Source organism: Balaenoptera musculus, chromosome 1 (genome assembly GCF_009873245.2).
Source record: "Balaenoptera musculus isolate JJ_BM4_2016_0621 chromosome 1, mBalMus1.pri.v3, whole genome shotgun sequence".
Taxonomy (NCBI): domain Eukaryota; kingdom Metazoa; phylum Chordata; class Mammalia; order Artiodactyla; family Balaenopteridae; genus Balaenoptera; species Balaenoptera musculus.
In genome coordinates, this window is record NC_045785.1 from 156,880,075 (window position 1) to 156,901,963 (window position 21,889).

General features: G+C 33.6%; 1 protein-coding gene across 5 annotated transcripts in view; it reads right to left on the reverse strand.

Annotated features, from left to right (window-relative positions):
* AKT3 (AKT serine/threonine kinase 3) overlaps positions 1-21,889 on the reverse strand; it is a 392,845-nt gene that overhangs the window by 80,032 nt on the left and 290,924 nt on the right. For all 5 annotated transcript variants that reach the window (XM_036863102.1, XM_036863094.1, XM_036863086.1 and 2 more), the window contains 2 exons: positions 18,367-18,495; positions 5,821-6,035 (listed from right to left, as the gene is read on the reverse strand). In XM_036863102.1, the coding sequence (XP_036718997.1) occupies positions 5,821-6,035; positions 18,367-18,495 (344 nt within the window). The remainder of the gene's footprint in view (positions 1-5,820; positions 6,036-18,366; positions 18,496-21,889) is intronic.

Genomic DNA, 21,889 nt, shown 5'->3' on the forward strand with positions numbered 1-21,889 from the left:
TTCTCAGTTTCATATAGTGCCTACTAGTCACTATGAAGAAAGGATGAGAGAAACAGAAAAAACAGAGAAGGAAGTAAGGTGGGAGGGAAAGAGGAAAAAGAGAAAAAAAGAAAGGACAGGGAAAGAAAAGAGGAAAAGAAAGGAAATCTATTTAAATCTGAATTTGATACAGCAAGTTTTATTTGATTTTACTCATCGTTAGGAATGATGTGTGCTGGTAAATGCTTAACAATAAGCTCTCTGAGGGAAATTATGCATATACAATATAATGCATTTTATATATATTATTATTTTTACTGATACAAGATGTGTGGAAGTAAAACATTATATAGTATTTCTAACCTCAAAATATATAAGCAAAATAGATAAGTAACCTCAAAAGCATAGATAAGAGTAAAATTTAACAACATTATTAAAGAGTGATGAGTTTTGAGTATTTTTTACCCATGATTTTAATGTTCCTGATTTAACTGTAAGCTTATATAATTTAATTTTTAATAATGACTGTATTCAACAACCAGCTCACAAAATTTTTTAAATTTAACAATTGGTTATTCTAAGCTGGTACATTTCAACTCCCAACACAACACTGAGTAGGAAGAAACGCAAATAGGTCATAGAAAACAAACAATTATACAATTTTAATGAATTCTGGTTATTATTAGGTATAAGAAATACATGACTGGGAAGAATCCAGGATCCTCTGACACATTGTCAGAATGGAAAACAAAACAATTAGCTGATACCTGAATATCTGTAGTGATGATCCTATAGTTCCCACTATCTAGGTCTCCTATCTCAAGATTCATACAGAATAAACTACACTCCTGATATGGAACTTTTAGATTGGATCAGATCATAATAGTTACATGCATATTTGCAACTTTCAGACTGGCAAATCTATATTTAGTTAACACTCGGCACTTGACTCCCTGGCCTCACTCTTTTTCATTCTATTTCAAGTTGTACATGTCTCTCTCCTGGTAGAATGCAAATTCTTTGGAGGGGAGAGTTCAGTACTGGATTATCCAAAAAGCGTTTTAAAGCTTGTACTTAGGGAGCCAGAAAAGCAGAAACATCAAAACACAGCCTTCTGAAAAGAATTATTCAACATTTCAAAGTATGCATTAAAGTAGTATGCACAAGAAAAATCAGCAGTTCATTGTATTTTCGTACATTTATGTTATTGTTTATTTCAATACTGTTTTCAATCTTAATTATATATATGAGATGATGGATGAGGTAGGAGTTGGAATGGAGAACCGTAATCATTTTTGTAATTAAAAGGTTTTAATTCAGCTTCAGTTTTTCATTTTTATGTCATCCCTCAATTCTCTAGCAATAGTTTGGCATTGGACATAGCCAGCATTTAATCTATATTTATCAAATACATATAAAATTAAAGTATCGGCCATGAATGCAATACAAAGACTAAGAATATAATCTTAGGCTGCCATTTTAGAAGTTGGTAGAGATTCTTTAACACAAGCTTCTTCAAAGTGTGAAACTGTCAAAAATTTCAACGTCAATGACTCCCTAATATACAATTTAAAACGTCAAAATTATATCAAAATATGATTTACATTAAGATATTTTTGTCTAAGAATACCAAATTTCCATATCAGAAAGCCAAACTAAAATCCTCAGCTACTATGGATTCTTCATAACGAGAAACAACATCTAATTCACATTTTCCTTGTGTTATTGAATGCAACATGAGGTCATGCTTTTCCTACAAAATTTGCATAGGAGGCTAAAGGAGATACTAATAGAATAATCGTAAAGTAATGAAGAATAAGAAATAAAAGCAAGATGAGAGCTGACTCTTTGATAGAACTGATAGCAATTCGGTAAAGAGTATCAGAGAAATTCAGGCAGTATTTAAAATAGTTGAATAGGAATAATAAAGAGGTATACTATAGTGCTATTTTTTATTACATTTCCAAAGACTTTTCAGGGTCCTTTGTTGGCTCTTTCTCTTCTTTCTACCTCTTAAATTTTGACATTTCCCAAGACTATGTCCTAGGCCACCTTCTTTTTATATTCTACTCTTTTCACTATTCTCATGGCTCCAGCTACCTCCTAGGTATCTACAGATCCCAAATCCAAATATTCAGTTCTGTGTTTCTTTTTTTTAAATTAATTTTTATTGGAGTATAGTTGCTTTACAATGTTGTGTTAGTTTCTTCTGTACAGCAAAGTGAATCAGTTATACGTACACATATGTCCCCTTTTTTTAGATTTCCTTCCCATTTAGGTCACACAAAGCATTGAACAGAGTTCCCTGTGCTATACAGTAGGTTCACATTAGTTATCTCTTTTATACATAGTAGTGTATATATGTCAATCCCAATCTCCCAATTCATCCCACCCCATCCTTGCGCCCTTGGTATCCATAAGTTTGTGGATACCAAATCTGTGTCTTTATTTCTGCTTTGCAAATAAGTTCATCTTTGCTGGGAAAACTGGACAGCTACATGTGAAAGAATGAAATTAGAACACTCCCTAACACCATACACAAAAATAAACTCAAAATGCATTAAAGACCTAAATGTCAGGACGGACAGTATAAAACTCTTAGAGGAAAACATAGGAAGAACACTCCTTGACATAAATTGCAGCAAGATCTTTTCTGACCCACCTCCTAGAGTAATGAAAATAAAAACAAAAATAAACAAATGGGACCTAATGAAACTTAAAATCTTTTGCACAGCAAAGGAAACCATAAGCAAAACGAAAAGACAACCCTCAGAATGGGAGAAAATATTTGCAAATGAAGCAATGGACAAAGGATTAATCTCCAAAATATACAAACAGCTCATGCAGCTCAGTATCAAAAAAACAAACAACCCAATGAAAAAATGGGCAGAAAACCTAAATAGATATTTCTCTAAAGAAGACATACAGATGGCCAACAAACACATGAAAAGATGCTCAACATGACTAATTATTAGAGAAATGCAAATCAAAACTATGATGAGGTATCACCTCACACCGGTCAGAATGGCCATCATCAAAAAATCTACAAACAATAAATGCTGGAGAGGAGGTGGAGAAAAGGGAATCCTCTTACACTGCTGGTGGGAATGTAAACTGGTACAGCCACTATGGAGAACAGTATGGAGGCTCCTTAAAAAACTAAAAATGGAACTACCATATGACCCAGCAATCCCACTCTTGGACATATACCCAGAGAAAATCAGTTATTGTGTTTCTATTAAGCACTGGTACTATTTTCAGCTGCCTGCTTGACATCTAGGTTTTCTATAGAAACCTCAGACTCGGTGTAGCAAAACTAATATCAACATCCACCTCATCAAGCCTCCTCCTTTGCCTGTACTCCTTCTCTGTTAATGATAACTCCATTCTCCAAACTAGTCATCCAAGTTGGAAACCTCAGAGGCATCCTGACTCCTTCCCCTTCCTCACCATTTCTATTTAATCATTCACAAAGTTCTATTTAGCACTCTTTACAACTGCTTTAGGAAGGACTCCATGTCTTATCTGGACAATTCCATATGTATTCTTAATTACTCTGCCTACCTGCCCCTGGCCCTTCACTGTTCTAATCTATCCATGACAAAGCTTCCTGAGTTACCTTTTCATAACACAGACCTGATTACACCATCCCTTACTTTTAATAATTCAGTGGCTTCTCATCCCCTTCTGAATAAAGATTAAATATTTTCTAAGAAAGATAAGGTCCTTACAATCTAACATATTGGCTTCATCTGCCAATGTTACCCAACTCATATTCTACACTCCAGTTGCTGAACTTCTCAAATGCCACGTTCATTTGCAATTCTAGCTGTTATTTACATGTAAAATTCTCTTCATGAAAGCCACTGCAAATTCCAACTCCTTTATGAACCAGCTCAAGTGTTCCAATCCCCTTAACAGCTAATAATTTCAAAAGTATTTGTATGTAGTTTAACCTGAGCATCTGTGAATATATGTTTTGTGCCCCACATTATTCTATGAACAACTAGAGCAGAGATTATCCATCTTATTCATCCTTGCATTCCCAATATTTTAATGTAGCAGTGGAGGGGCTTGACATATCTACCTTAAAAGGAAATACCAGATAGTTAAAAATACCACATCTTCTCTTTAGACAATATCAACTTCTGGGTAGACAAAACTTTAAGAGTTGTCCTACATACCAGGCCATTAACATTGTAGAAATTTACCTCACGTGTATTCAACAATTATTAAGTACCTACTACGTGCTATCCCCAGGGGGTGGGGTGTGGGTGGATGGTGGGAAATGACAATAAAAAAATGAATGAGACATAGACATGAAAACCAGGAGTCAGAAAAAGATGGGTTAAAAATTCACTGCCCTTGAAATCTAAGGCAAATCTAAGATCCAAAACTCAACTAGATAAAATTGAAATCCTAGCTCTATATAAAGATTATCTATTGCCAAGTACCACTTGTTACAATAGTTGTGAAACAATCACATCAAATGGAATACATTTTAAAACCTCAACTAAGAAAACGGTGCACTGTAAAGAAGATACAAGAGAAATATCAAATAGGCACACATAAACTTGATTTCTATTCTTGTTCTACACGAATCTTCTGTGAGAACTAGGATAAATCACTTAACCCTCCCTGGGCCTCATTTTCTCCTCAATCAAATGGAAATGAGAATAATATCTATCCTACCTACTCCACAGGCTACTAAAAAGCAAGGGAAACAAGAGATGTGCAAATGCCCTGACAAAGAACAAAAAATCACTTTATAAATATAAGGTAAGCTTTCAGTCACTAGAATTATGAAACATGTTTGAATGGTTCTTCACAAAGCAAAAAGATGGTACCTCTTTTATTATGTTTGCTTATTTCTGCTGAAGGTAAAATCATGTCCCTCACAAATTTAAAAGCTAGAAGTATGCAATGGAAACCATCTCTAAGGTAGACAAAGCCCACAATTTAAAATTCATTTATTCCTTCACTCATTAATTCAGTCTGTCAACAAATACATACTGAGCATCAACCATAAACAGAACATTAACAAAAATTATGTGAGGTGTTACAAAAGATTAAACAATATATGAAATGGCCTACCCTTAAGACGCTTAAGGTCTAAGAGATTTTCAGAGACATACTGATATGCATATATATCTACTGGAACAAAGAATATACACATGTATATACAAACACATATATTAAGGGACATTTTAAAATTAATAGTCATTTCATGTATGACTTATAAAATGTATGTGTAAATAAATATATAAACCTGAACAATGAATACTATAGCTCATTAAGCAAAGAGCTGTAGGATTCTTCAGGTCATAGCTGTAGCTACAAAAATAGAAATACAAAGTATGCAAAGACATTTTTGCCATTAGTCCTTTCAGCCATGTGTGGAAAAGAATTATCTTCAAAGACAAACAAAAAATGTAGTTAGATATGTTAACATACATACATGTGGGAGGAGAGTACACAGACAGTTCTATCTGTTTTATAATGTAAATCAGCAGAAATATAAAGCCCAGAGACTGAAAGGAAAAAAGGGATCCTCCTATCCCCACAATAGCAAGCACCATGGCAATTAAGAAACTGTTTGTTCATAAAACTCTCAAAATCTTTATGTGGTAAAATCTGTATAAAATTTCCAAGTTAGGAAAGAGTTGAGGAAATTTTTTAAATGTTCTATATTATGCAGTTAAAAATAAGTCAGTGTCTCAGTGGGAAGATGTCTACACCAAATACATTGCTTCTTGGAGTTAGTTATATTTGAATTAATTTCCACATCACAATTCCTAACCACATTCATCAGTAACTCACTGTGTGTTATTTGCGGCTTACCGTTTATTTGGATCCTTTATCAAGAGCCCTGAAAGCAATGATTTTGCATCTGAAGAGAGTGTTCGAGGAAATTTAATGTCTTCCATTAGAATTAGTTCAAAAAGTTTCTCATGATCCTGGTTGTAGAAAGGTAATCTCCCGCACATCATTTCATACATGACAACCCCAAGGCCCCACCAATCCACGGCTCGGCCATAGTCATTATCTTCTAACACCTAAAAGTGAAACCAGTAAAAGATCAATTTTTACATGTTAGCTTTTAAAGCATTATTTATAAAACATAAGATTTTTACATAACCTAGGTAGGCTATTCTGAGATCTTGACATTTAAATTATGAAGCATCCTACAAAAGATATAAATCACACCAAATACGTGAAATGTTCAATATATATCCAGAAATGACTGGGTATCAAAAAAGGTATTGCAACAGATTCTAAGTAAATGAATATATGAGTGCCCTAAGGATCAAATGAAAACTATTTGCATATTTTCACTTAGGCCTACTTAATTTTTCATTCTGGTTCCACTAACATGGACTTTAAGTAACAACTTAGAGCTAAACTGTGCTGATTATAGAGAACATAATGTGTCTACCACATTCTTGCACTGAGAAGAACCAACTACTACAAATCAAACAGTGAAAGATAGGAGTAAACAAATGCAATGTACTAGAGGAGAGTCCAGGGCATGACAACCATGAGAATAAATATAAAAACTTTTGGAGGCCCCTACATGTTTAAACTCTTTCAGGAAATATTTAAGCAACAGAGTGAATATGAAGATTTGCTGTTTGGGTTGTAATAACCTTTGGTTTCCAAAGTTTAAGTACCTCACAACAATTTCTATTAAACACAAACAATAAAAATTATGGACTCAATATTTGTAGGGTATATGACCTTAAATTTATTTCCCCAAACACATTACATGTAAAATAAATTTAGTAAGAAACAATATGCAAGTATAAGTTAGGCTACGTTAGAGCAACCTGTTCAAACTGAAACATGATGACGTGCCATTTGTCCCAGAAAGGTAAAATTTGATTTACCTTTCTACTGCATATGTTCCTCATCCAACGGAATTTTCTTTATCTATTTGGATCTTTCAATATTTTATTTTAAGATACTATATTTGAATAATCTTAAAGCTTACTTTATCTGATCCTCTTAGCTTTGGGATAAACAGATCAAGAAAACCATATACATGAAATAAATCAATCAAAAAAAATCTTATAATTGATGACATTAGAGAGAATTTGATACAGAACAAAGTAGTACTCATGTTCTAAACTTTCTTGGAGTTAAGTATGTTGTTGAAGATTACGTCTATGTGACTTTTATTTAAAATTTAACTAATAATTTCGTAAAATGCACATAATATTTTTGACAGCTACACTATGATTACTATAAATACTATGAAAGGCACTTTGGTTGACAGGGTATTTAAAGGTGGAGAATGTAATTTTAAGAAAAAAACTATGTTACCTAAAGATCTATTTAGTAGTGTTTTCAAATGCTATGAAAAGATTTTTTTTCTTCCAGTTTTACCAAGACATAATTGACATACAGCTTGATACCTATATACAGCATTGTATAAGTTTAAGGTGTACAGCATAATGATTTAACTTACATACATCATGAACTGTTTACTACAATAAGTTTAATGAACATCTATCGTCTCATATAGAAACAGAATTAAAGAATTAGAAAAAAATTTTTTCCTTGTGATGAGAACTCTTAGGGTTTACTCTCTTAACTTTCATGTGTAACATACAGCATGTTAACCATATTTATCATATTGTACATTACATCCCTAGTATTAATTCAATTTTATCATTGTTTTGTGGCTAAAGACAACTAGAAACTACATTGGCAATATATAAACATAAGTCCAGTTTCTACATTTTTCCAAACCCCTTTTGTAAATAACAAACTAAGCAAGATGTTTTTGGGGAAAACAATAAATTCTAGTTTCCATCTTTAGCCAAAAATATTTAAAATTTCTACTTGTTTGAAATGAGTAATGTGAGAACATATAGAAAACAAGAAACAACTTGAAGAGGAAGGAATTCTACTTGTGTACTTAAAGGAAATGCTGTGTATATAATTTTTAAATACCAGTGACTTTTGAATCTCTCCCACATCCGATTAGTAGAATGTACTGTTTGTAGGCCTTTATCTAATAGATGCAAGATTTTACCTAATAACAAAATTTTTTAAATATAAGTAACCTTTTACTGCATTCCTACAACAGCAACAAAACAGTGGTACATACAATAAAGAGCCAAATGTGGCTTTTAACCTCTTTTTTCATAAAACCATAAAAAGCATAAAAGCTGGATTAACTGCCTCCCGAACCCACATTTCACCAGCCGGGGTCTCATCCCCAGCTGGCAAAACTGGCAATCCTTTATTTTTGTTTAAATACCTGGTTTGCAGCCAGAAGGGAAAGTGAGTACATAAAAAAACGGTTTTATTTTTGAAGAGAAATAAGCAACTGAAAAATAAAACTGCATTGTAAAAAAATCTGCTTGATAAAATAAATTTTATTTAGCTTTGTAAAACGAACACTGATTCTCAAGTTATGTGGTTTTGCTTTTGAACATACGAGCTTTAATTGAAATATACATACATAATGCTACAATTAGAACTGTTTGCTGTATTACTTTGTACTGAACAAATTTGACGTAATGTATTATCTTACTGACATGTAAAACTTAGGCAATGTTGAGGAGAAAATACCCGAACAACTCAGCCAGGCCTCTTTATCTAAGAGTCTTTGCTATCAATTAAAAACAAAGATTTCTGTTCAACTCCTACCTCAAGACAGCTGGAAGATGAAATACACAAGAAATAAAAATAAAAGTGATTATAATATTCTACATGTGGCTATATAATAAAAAACATGTTACCACTGTTCATACAACGGCTTTTCTCTCTCCTTATATCTAAATTATTTCAAAATACAATACTTTGAAATAATGTAGAAATTCCAGAGTGAAATTAAAATCCACAGTCTAGTAATATATAAAATTTACATTCTTTAACCTAAGAGTTGCAATTCCTTCTGGTTACCTCTGACGATTTTTTTTTCCTTAGCAAAAAGGCTAATTTACTTCATGGTTATCAAGAGGGCTGATCCAACCAGTAGGATAAATGGTAATGTAGAGGTACAACAATGATAAGCTACATTTCAACTGCATTAAAATGCAATTTATCATATAATCTAGATATAAATGCAGGTCAAAACCTGCTCCTAAAGAAATAATCCACTGAAAGACTTATCCTGAAGAATTAAACTAAAGACAGTGTCTCTTTTCCATGAAATCAATGTCATTAATGTTTAAACGAAAATCAAGTTTAAATATGAATGCAGACATTTAGTATTTCCTTCTACACCTACTGTCCTCTGTAACCATAGATATAGCTTCACTTTATAAGCACATTTAACACAAATGCCCAAACAGAGATAAAGAACAAGTGGGGATTTGGAACACTAAAAGAATGTAAATGTTAAAAAATGACAAGAGGTCATATCAATAAACACCCCAACAGAGCACAAGCTCTAGGAAAAAAGTCTTAGTTTCAATGTTTCCACTAGAAGCCAGAGATTGCTTCACTTTATGATATAATAAAATCTAAGACTCAAGGAAGTCACAGCAGGTTATCAATTACTATTAAATGTTCTGGTAATATTTGATTAATATTTGATAACATTTAATGTAGATACTTCTACTTATCAAAACCCAGATGAGTTTAAAAAAATCACCATGAACAGCTCTTGAATGGTTACTAATTTCAAAGAATGACATTAAATAATAAATTATATATTTTAAAACGATACCATCAATTAAAGTTCCCAATGTAAATATTTGGCTACTGGGTACTTTCAAAAAACATATTCATTTCAATATTCTTTTCCCAATTAAGATTTACTGGGAAGCTGAAGGACCACCTTTCTCAGCTTGTTCGCCAGGCCACACAATGCACTCAAGGCAAGCAGTTATGAGGAGGCTATGTATGCCCTGGAGTGGCTTACTGCTCAATCAATAATCCTGACAGAACAGATGGGGGAAAAAATAAAACATCTAAACAAACTGTCTGTACACCTATGTTGTGAAACTAAACTGCGAACTTGGATGAACCAATTTACCGCTAATTCAAAAAAATTTTTTTCTGGTAACCTTATATTTCAGGTAACTTATATGTGTGTTTTCTATATAAACACACATTTATATACTTTATAATTTACAGAAATCCTTTAATATTCCTAACATCACAGGAATTGGCTAAAAAAATGAACTACCAATCTTCTAATTCAGATTCTAAAATGTATTGCAGCTTCAGTAGAACTATATATTTCATAAGAATTATGAATTCCATGGTTTATTGGTATTTTCTTCCTAAATATATACTTTATATCCAGTTTTCAACCGCTCTAATGATTCTAAAGAGACTGAAACTGTAAGTGCCATTTGTTCTGAATTAAGATGCTGTAAGCTTTATGGCTACCGCCTAGCATGCAGACACAAGTACTTGCATGCAGCTAACATCGTATTTTCAAAAGCATTCTCTGCCTAGAACAGGCAACATTCCTGATAAGGAGAAAAGCTAAATGGATACAATACTGGTGATTAAATCATACTTACGCATATCTTCCCAGAGATTTCTATACTTCCTTTTTATCCTGAAGCAACAAACAATATGGGATTCTAAGAAACTGGGTCTTTGTAACCAAAGTAAAAATGGCCATTGTAAAACACTATAGGTAATCACTAGTGTTCCCAGTTAGGGTTAGTTTTGTATATGTTCTTATGTTGCAGAGCATTTAAAATTAAACTCTGTGCTTAAATTAGGATCATTCCAAAGGACTGAATGCAAATATTCTGATTGTTAAAACCAAAAGACTATATAACACTGAAAAGAACTTTAGGTGAAAAATAGCTACTGTAAGAACTGACAGAACTCTAGGGAAGTAAAAGCTGCTACTTATAAATGTTGAGAGACATTAACATTGAACTAAAAATATCATTTTTGTTCATATTTAAACAATATCCAATTTGGGGACAAAATGATATATTTTTTTTACTCTGAAATTCTTTTTAATTGAAATATAGTTGATTTACAATGTTGTGTTAGTTTCAGGTATATAGCAAAATGGGATGGTTTTTAATATTATCCAGAAACAGTATGAACAGTCAGCCAACTCATGACAGAATTTCTTAAATATAAATTCTAACTATAAAGCAGACAACTTCTGTCTGAACTAATCACTGTGCTCATTTACTTAATTTTCCCCTTAATATTGGTGATGAGACCTTTTTAGAACCATCAGGAAGATGAAGGTTTTCAAAAACACCTCAAGAGGATAATTGTTACATGAATCATTAACAATTAAATAAAATATTAGGAATGTATACAGTTTTGGGAAAGCTACTAAAATAACTTTTAATTTTTACAAAAAGCTTAGAATTTGAGATTTAGTTTCATAATCTGTTAGAACCAGTAGAATTTTGTCCAAGGGTATGCAAAATGCAACTATGTGTGCTATTTTTATCTACAGATGAAATGTACAAACATATATAACTTTGACCTCATTCATTTATTTTAAGATCCCCTAAAGATAATATTGATAGAGCCCATAAAATTGTCTTTTTCATTTATTCTTTGTTGTATTTAAAATAAATAAATAAAATTCCATTTAGTACTCTTAAATCGAGTTTGGTTCTAACTACTCCCCCCATGTACACTACCCTCCATACTACCAACTACCTTCACCCTTAATTTACATGATTCTCTCAACCCATTCTGAAGAAGTTATTGTATACTTTTGGCCTTTCATTTACATAGAATTTAATTTCCATTTGTGCTATTATCTATATAGAATCACAATGACTTTAAGCAAATCTTTGTATCAAAATAGTTATCAAGGACTTCCCTGGTGGCGCAGTGGTTAAGAATCCGCCTGCCAACTCAGGGGACATGGGTTCAAGCCCTGGTCCGGGAAGATCCCACATGCCGCGGAGCAACTAAGCCCGTGCACCACAACTACTGAGCCTGCACTCTAGAGCCCGCATGCCACAACTACTGAAGCCCGCGCACCTAGAGCCCGTGCTCTGCAACAAGACAAGTCACTGCAATGAGAAGCCCGCGCACCGCAACGAAGAGTAGCCCCCGATAGCCACAGCTAGAGAAAGCCCGTGCGCAGCAATGAAGACCCAACGCAGCCAAAAATAAATAAATAAATAAAATAAATTTAAAAAATAGTTATCAAAATATTCTTGTCTATTTCAGATATTGTCAAAATACATATTATAAAAGATATTAAAGCTAGTAGACTTCAAAAGAAAAGTGAATAAAATGATACCAAGTAAATGTTTTCCAAAAATGAGGTTCTGAAAACTAGGAATACATCAAAAAATCCATTTTCAGCCACTGAAAAACACAGTATTTTACACATATGAAATAAAATTATATACACTTTTTTCCTGAACAGCAACCACCACTAGATACTATGTATTTTCCAACAATCAAGTCATTTTTTGCAATCTTTTTGTTAGTTCTAACTTGATTATCAAATAATTTTTATTTTTACACTATTACAGAAGTGCATTTCTCTAGGTTTCCAAAACCACCTTATTCAACCTTCCCCATCTGTCACCATCTGCTTCTTTTTAGCATGTACTTTTTGTGTGATCACATAAGCATGTGAAAAATAACTAACATTCAGATGATTATCTGCTGGTACATTTGAGGACTGGGCATAATAAAAGTGAACTGCCAAAACGTACTTAACACTTTTAATTTTGTTGGGTCTTGCATGTAAGCTACATTTGATTTTCAAACTGTTTTACAGTTGGAAAGTTGATCAGGTACTGCTAACTCAAGAGCAAAGCTGAGACTCTAAATAATTAGCACTGCATAAAAGGATGGTTTGGATTCAATGAGAGCCAAGGCAAATAATAAAATTTAACAGTAAGATTTTATATGTGATTTCTAATTTCTTTATAATTTCTAGGCATGAAAATATAGTAAAGATTATGAAAACAAAATCCCCTCAAAATATCTTATAGTCCATAATATATGGCAGGTCAAATTTATTTCCTTCTAATACAAGAAAGAGCAAAAACACTTTAAAACTATATATACTAATGCATTTTTAGAGATGTAGCACACTAAATGTATAGTTTATATGCCTGCTAGGACTGTATCTCTGCAACCTCTTTTAAAAAAGACACGATTTTTTTCCCTTTAATAATAAAGGTCTATAATTCTTCATCAAAAGAAGAGAACAAATACTTTAAAAATACCCTTTTTTCAACAAATGGCATTTTTATACTATAAAACTTTTCTTTTCCTGGTGGTCTTTGCCACAAGAAAAAACTTAAGTTCATTTAAAACTAAAGTTTATTTAAAAATCAGCTATGAGCCTGAGATATAGTACAGTTAATATATCAGCTTTGAACCGATTTCTAACAGTCTTTTTGAAGTATCTTTTAAATACCCTTCAACCGTCTTTAAGCAGCAAAGCATTCCTACCAGATTAAAACAGTTTAGGGACATCCCTGGCGGTCCAGTGGTTAGGACTCTGTGCTTCCACTGCAGTGGGCACGAGTTCGATCCCTGGTCGGAGAACTAACATCCCCCATGCCGTGCAGTGCGGCCAAAAAAAAAAAAAAAAAAAAGAAAAAAAACCAAAAGAAAACAAAAAACAGTTTAAAAGGTAACGGATGCCACTGCTAGATGAATGATAGGTTGCAGAAAGATCTCTCCATAATGGGTAAACAAGTCTTCTATAAGAAGAGGAGAAGGGAAAATATTGACAATGAGCCCTTCAAAAGAGAAGCAGTGCTCAGGCACATATTCCAAGTCTGATAAGCAGCTACTAATCAAGAAAAGTCTGGCATTAATAATGGCATGAACTAGAAATTTCAAGGTTCAAAGAAAGTGAGAGATACCATCTGAAGTAAAGGGAAGAGGCTAGTTTCGGCTCTTGCCAATCCCTCTCTAACTCTGACCAGCTATATCTGATCACATTATTGCCCTGCTGTTAGTTCAAAAGTGATTTTTCCTTGTCCATGAGATCAAATCTAAACTCTTTTGCATTCTGATCCCAATCTGTGTCCAGCCTCCTCTCAGTCTGCTCCCTCTTTACCGTCACCAGACCCTCCCACCACCCTTCCTTTTCCTTTCACCATTCTGTACATAATTCTAGTAAAGCAATTATTTTCTTGCACAATAATGATTATTTTACATATCCTATCACCTTAGTAAATATAGCAAGCTACCTGAGGACAAAAAACATTTCTTATGATCTTTGTATTCCCAGCACCTAAAAGAATGCATGATACCTAATAAATATTCAATAAATATTTCTTTAATTAATGAATGAGTGCTCTTCAGTGAAATGGTCCATATCAGAGACCAGAAAAAAGGACTTAAATTCTTGTTTTTAAAAGTAAGAGTATAGGGGCTTCCCTGGGGGCACAGTGGTTGAGAATCTGCCTGCCAATGCAGGAGACACGGGTTCGAGCCCTGGTCTGGGAAGATCCCACATGCCGCAGAGCGACTAGGCCCGTAAGTCACAACTACTGAGCCTGCGCGTCTGGAGCTTGTGCTCCGCAACAAGACAGCCCGCGATAGTGAGAGGCCCGCGCACCGCGATGAAGAGTGGCCCCCGCTTGCCGCAACTGGAGAAAGCCCTCGCACAGAAACGAAGACCCAACACAGCCAAAAATAAAATTAAATTAAAAAAATAAAAAATAAAAAAAAAGTAAGAGTACAACACAAAGTTACCCTGATTTAACAAAATGCAGTGTTGGACACAAATACTTAGAATATAAAAACATAACTGCATGAGAAGTTAGTTGTTTCAAGATTTGTCATCCACAGATAGTAACCACAATGCTCACTCTCCCCTGTAAAAACAAGGTGTCAAGATTTTAATTATGAATCAACATCTATCAGCCAGGGGGTATATAAACTTCTTTTAAAGACCAGACTTCTGCAACATTTTTTTTAAAAGGTATACAGAAAGGTTTTCTTACGTGTCTTTAAAAAGAAATTGACAATTCCTTGTGAATTGTAAACTTTCTATTTAGAAACAATTGGACTCTTCTTGCATTAAATTCTTGGTTTTGTTCTTCAGTTGATGACATTTGCATATAAAACAATATCTTTGTTTCTTAGGAGATCATCTGCTTCTGAAATGAGATGTATTTATCTTCTACAGAAATAATTTCCCCTAATCGTGACACAACTAATTTTGTTATTCTAAATATGGGATATCAACAGCCATAGTAAATGTATAGCAAGGGCAATTGGAACTCCAGAGAAACAAAGATTTTGTTTTTCATGACATTCACAAAAACAATCCTATTCTAGAAAATGTAATCTTGTATTTGAATAAACAAGAAAAAACATTTCTAAACTTTTACCTAATTCAGCTACAAAAATGGAAAATTTTAAACTCCAGATTTCATAACAGAAAAAATGTTATTTTTTGGCAGCCCTCGATAAAATAATATTTGGAAATTTACTGTGAAAAATACTGCTAATATTTCAAATTACTAGCATTTATTTACAGTAACTCAACATTCTTGAAATGTAAATTTAATCTCTAACTGAAAAGAACTATTGTAATAATAAACTGGCATTAGTTACTATATGTATAGGAATGCTAGTATCATTCTGAATGTATTCTTATTTCCTAATTCTTTTGATTACCTTTTGCTGTTGAGCATTTACAAAGCATCTATTTTAAAAATGACAATTATTTACATCTATAAGTGGCCTTGAAATAGTGACTGTTTTGGGCCATGATGTATGTGGTTAAAAAAGTAAAAATAGGCTTTATAAGATGAACCTAGTTAGAATCCTGATTCTATCTCTACCACCTCCTAGCTGTGTACAGTAAGTCCCCTACATATGAACAAGTTCCGCTCCGAGAGTGTGTTTGTAAGTCCAACTTGTTCGTAAGTCCAACAAAGTTAGCTTAGGTACCCAACTAACACAATTGGCTACATAGTACTGTACTGTAATAGGTTTACAATAGTTTTCACACAAATAATACATACAAAATAAACAAACAAAAAATAAAGAAAACATTTTTAATCTTACAGTACAGTACCTTGAAAAGTACGGTAGTACAGTACAACAGGTGGCATACAGGGGCTGGCATCGAGTGAACAGGCAAGAAGAGTTACTGACTGCAGAAGGGAGAGGAGGTGGGAGATGGTAGAGCTGAAGGGTTGTTAGCAATAGGAGACAGAGGGCAAGCTGCAATTTCACTCACACCTGACGTGTTCGCATCTTTGAAAGTTCGCAACTTGAAGATTCGTATGTAGGGGATTTACTGTACAGATTACATTAGAAATATTCTGATCCTCAGTTCCCTCACCTTTAAAAAAACAGGTTTTCTATCACAAAAGGTTATTCCAAATATGCAATGTACATATATAGCATGTGGCACATAATACATGTTCAATAAATAGTTATCTTCATCCATCAAAGATTAATGCCTCCCTATTTGGCTCTAGCCACACTAACCTTGTTGGAGTTTGAGGGAAGAACTGAACTTGTTCTGCCTCACAGTTTTTATACTAGCTGCTCTCTGTGTTTGGAAAGCTCTTCCCGTCTATTTTTACAATAGTTGCCTCTTAGCATTCAGGTCTCTGATTAAACCCCTCTTTCCCTGAACATTCTATCTGTAGAAGATTATATTTTCCAAAGACAGCTGCTGTAACAGTATCTCCCACCTCACATGCTCTTTTACAATGTAGAGGTAGGGTCTATGTCACTACCCCTTAAATATGTGTAGGCTTAGGAATGCTAAACCAATAAGCATATGACAGAAATGATGTGCAGTTCCTGAAACAAGGACATAAAAGGGAATTCACAGAGAAATGTTGATAGCAGCATGATCAGCCAAAACCTGGAAGCAACCTAAATGTCCATCAGCTGCTGAATGGATAAATAAAATGTGTTTATATTCATACAATAGAATATTATTTGGCCATAAAAAGGAATGAAGTATCAATAACATGCTGAAGCATGGATGAATCTTGAAAACATACTAAGTAAAAGAAGCCAGACACAAGAGGCCACATATTGTATGATTCCATTTATATGAAATGTCCAGAACAAGCACATCTATAGAGACAGAAAGTAGATTAGTAGTTGTCTGGGACGAGGGGAGATAGGGGAGGAACTAATGTGTATGGGATTTCTTTGTTGTAATAATGAAAATATTCTGGAATTAGACAGTGGTGATGATTGCACAACTTTGAACATACTAAAAACCACTACTGTGCACTTTAAAAGGCGGAATTTATGGTATGTGATAACAAAATTTTTAAAAATATACCATGAAGAAAAATTTTCAAAAAACTAATGAAACATTTCTTCATGGTTTGCTAGGTTTTAAAAAAATGGAAGCAGTTTCTAAACTGTTCCCTAGGACGTTCACTTTTAGAACCCACAGCCAAAATAGTCTGGCTACCCTGAAGCCACCAGTATGAGGAAACCAGGCCACTTGGAGAAGCTGAGGCTTTTGAGAGCCCTGTAAGGTACCAGTTGAGAGCCAGCATTAACTGTCAGACACAGAAAGAGGGGAGCTTCCAGATTCCAGCCTCCAGCCAGAGTCACCCCCTGCCGTGCCCCATGTACCATGGAGCAGTCATTCCTGCTGTCCTGACTCAGAACCTTCAATCACATAAAATGGTTAGGCTTTGCAGTGGTCTGTTTTGTAGTAATAGTAATGAGAACACTACCTAACACATCCACCACACCACAACCTCCCTTTATCTAGCTTCTTTTCCTTCATGACACATCTTCATCGCATGACATTGTTATATATATATATTTTTATTATGTCTCCCTCCACCAGAAGTGAGTTCCCTGAGAGCAGGGTCCTTTGTGTCTTGTTCGTATAAACACACCACCCAGAAAAATACCCAGTATATAGTAGATGAATAATATATAATTGTTTGAATAAACATATTAATGAATTAGTATGGAATCCTCAGCATGGGGAGGGCACTAGTTGAAGCTTGCTTTGATTTGGCATGATTTCCAAAATACAGCTACTGTCATTTCATTAACTCTCCCAATGAAATACTTCCCAATCATTAAGTATGAAAACCCACGATATTACAAATACAAATTATCACTGTTTCTTTGTTTCTAAGGAAAATCCAAGATGGTTTATAAAACTGTTCACATTCTTGCTGTAGTCATTCAATTATTCTATTTTAATAAATGAAATAAAATAGGCATAATCAAGAAATAAAACACACATGGCCAAGAAATAAAAATGGACTTTATTGTAGTTACCAGTATCCTTGTACTTATATAGTTTATAAAGTTTAACTTATATATATTTTTGCCCTAGAATACCATGTTGAACAAGTGGGAGCAAAACAGATTTGATTCATGTTGAAATCCAGGTCAGAGTAGTAGACACTGCTATTTTTTTTAATGCTTAAATGGTTTACTTTGCAAAACATTATATCAGTGTTATTTGTTTCTATGAATGGAAACATAGCCTACCTCTGGAGCCAGATACTCTGGTGTACCACAGAACGTCTTCATGGTGGCTGCATCTGTGATCCCTTCTTTGCAAAGTCCAAAATCTGTAATTTTTATGTGGCCATCTTTATCCAGCATCAAATTCTCCAACTGTGTAGTAAGAAAGATAACATAATTTGTTCCACAGTCTTCAAAAATAGGAAAATACTGTTTTGAAAAATAATTGAATGTTGAGTAAGATATTTTGGAAAGAGGACACAGAGTTCATAGAACTTTTCAGTACTGACAAACCCTGTAGCTTCCTAACTCATGTGTAAAAAGAAACATTTTATCAAATACTTCACAATAATAAATTGATTTTTAAACCCATAGGAGTAAGAGCCCGTTATTGCATAAGTTCTGAGAAGTAAAGCCTAATTAACTTCCCAAAGCAAACATCAATCCTCTTTTTTCCTGTTTAAAATAAATTGTGATCTAAACAATCCCAGAGACAAGCATCTTCTTCTGGATATATGCAGATGGTTTTCAACCATTTCTCTTGGGAGTCTAGTGCTACTATAAAATATTCACTTACAGAAATGTTTCTTTGGTGGTGGTTATAGATCAAACCTAAATCTTGTTTTATAAGGTAAGGCAATATCCTCTTTTGCAGTTCTTTGTAATAAAGAACTACCAATCCTTTTACAAATAAAAAGAATATGAAAGTCAAACATTCAACAGTTAATGAAAACATATAGCACAGGTATTATAAAGTTGGAATCTCTTTGAATCCATTAATACAAAAAGAACAATCTTGAGACGTAACCAAATAGTAAGATCATCTGCCTCAAGCGAAAATTATGAAATGCAAGGGGGAAAAGAGTTTGTGCAAAGCCAATGCAATTAAAAATAGTAACAATAACTGATCTTTTTCTTCCAATTTGAACCTAAAGTTACAATTATCATCATGCAGAGATACATGTGAGTTCTGAGTTGTAACCTTATAGTCTTACATATAGATGGGGCCCCTAATCTTGCTCAGTCATATAGATATAACCTAAAGGAACACACAGAAATGCATTCACAAAAAACACATGTGAAAAAAAATAGTAGCAGGATGAATGATAATTAACTTACTTAAGGAGTAGATCATTATTCTACTCCTTAACATGATGATGTATGAAAATGCCTACCCAAACTCTGAAGTCAGTATCAAATTCAAAATAGAACTCCATATAAGAACATAAACAGACAACAATCATATAAAATGTGATGATGTTATACTCTGTCATATTACCCAATGTCTTATAAACCAGAAACTAAATACAGTTAAGCAAGCTGTGCTCAGTGAAGGAAAGCTCAGAGTACACATTAAGTCCTTAAGTATAGAACTTAAATGTGCTACCCAACTGAACTCAACGCTCAATACGTTTCATGCACTGCATAGACTTAGAGAAATGAGTGTCTTTGACTTGTCTACAGAGAGCTGAATGAACCCTAAATATATTGCTAAACCTTTCAAAAATTAAAGTTCTCTTATTTTATCTAAATTCAGAGAGACTGCATCTTCCTCATGATTCTCTACTAACTGGAACCCCAAAATCAAACCCAATTTGCACAAATGGCAGTAAGTCCTAAATACAGAAACCAATCAGAAATGTCAAGAATCTCTGTCTACTTCTCTTTCTGCCTTGAAAACCCTTCTCTTCTTCCTGCTTCTGATTTTCTCCCCTTTTTCCTTCTCTTTCAAACAGCACTCTCTTCTTCCTCCTGCTCCTACCTTGCCATAACAAGAAAGAGAAGTATACACTGGAGTGTCTGTTGTTTTGTTGAATGAAAATATATATGCTCTTTTCTTAACTTTTAAAAATATGCTTATTGTTCTAACATGAATACATCATAACATACAAAAACAAAACCAAATTAAGTTCTTAAAATACTATATCTTTTATAATACAAAAAAATTCTTATAAAAACGTCAAATAATACATAATAATATTGAATAAAATGTGTTTGGTGTATATTATGTCAATTCACTTTATGTGCTTTACATGCAAAGTGAAACATGATAGTATGCGCTAATGTGCTAATTCTCCACATTTTGACGAGACTGTTTTGAAGTGGATAGATACAGAAGTATCAAAACATATAAATACTGTTTTTAATACCAATAAGTACATATATTTTTAAAATTCCCGATTCATACCTGATTCTCTAATCTCATATCTCATTTCCAAGATACCAAGGGTTGAGGGATGAGGAATGAAATGAGATGCAGGGACAGGGTTTGAGTGAAGAATAGGAACAGGATGAAAGTGACCAAGAGTCCCAGTTTACCTAGAACTGAGGGGGGTTCCCAGGATGCAGGACTTGAAAGTTCTACAACTGGGGAAGTTCTAGGCAAAAGAGGACAGTTGATCATTCTACTTGTTTTATAAATCAGCTTAATTACAATGATATAGTCAGAAATAAGGTCAGCCTACGGGATGACTGTGAGAGATGGGGTAAAGGTCACCATAATGGGGATAAGGTAGCATATTGCATAGGAGGCAGTAGAGAGCAATGTGCATAAGATTACGGAGTCAAGTCAGAGAACTTAAACGTAAATTCAAGTTGAACAAGTTATGTGCCTCAACTTCATCTATAACACAGAGGTAAATAACAGTAACAATTCCAATGTGATTGTTCTGAGAATTAAATGAGATACTGAATGTAGAACTTAATCAATAAATGTATTGACCATTTATTAAACATGGAGAGTTTAATGGCTGATTTATAATTTATCAAAATGGTGTGTGCTCTTCTATACAAGAGCAAAGTTCAGAAATGGAACCCTATAAAACACTTTTGTCAGCTCGGTGACTTCATTAAAAACACTTTTTAATATGCAACGATTTCTTTTGAATAAACAATAAAAATATTTTACAATTTTTGAGCCAGTTATTTTATAATAGTGTCCACCTTCTTCCATCAATTATTTTTCTTCTCTCACCATCCTGAAATGTCATTTTGCTGAGCATGAATGACAAAAACAACTTGTCCATCAGTATGAACAACAGTCAGAGATACATCACCTTAAAAAAAATGATATCCCCAAATCTAATCTTGTATAAAGATAAATTGGGGGTAATTAAATATCCAGTCTGGTTTAAAAAATAAATAATAATTTTATATAGATGCATAACAAAGTTTTCATAAAATATAAGAACGATCAGTGTTATGATTCACAAATGTGAAGGATGCACAGAATCACCTGGTAATCTTTCCAAAGCAGATCAATGGCTTAGATATACCAAAAACACCTGGAAATCACTTCCTTAGTGCATTTGACACTAACATAAAGAAGATTTAGTCAAACATTTTTAGGGACCCTTCCACTGTGTAAAGGAGGAATAAAAATATTTACAAATCACCTTTCTTTGGTTCTCTCTCCTAAATCTAATGCTTTCCTTCTTCCTTTTTTTAACCATAAAAGGAAAAATGCATACACTGTAACTGACTGTTCAGGTACTCTCTATTATAAAACTTTATATGCATCTGTTTTATCTGCACTATCAATCTTAGC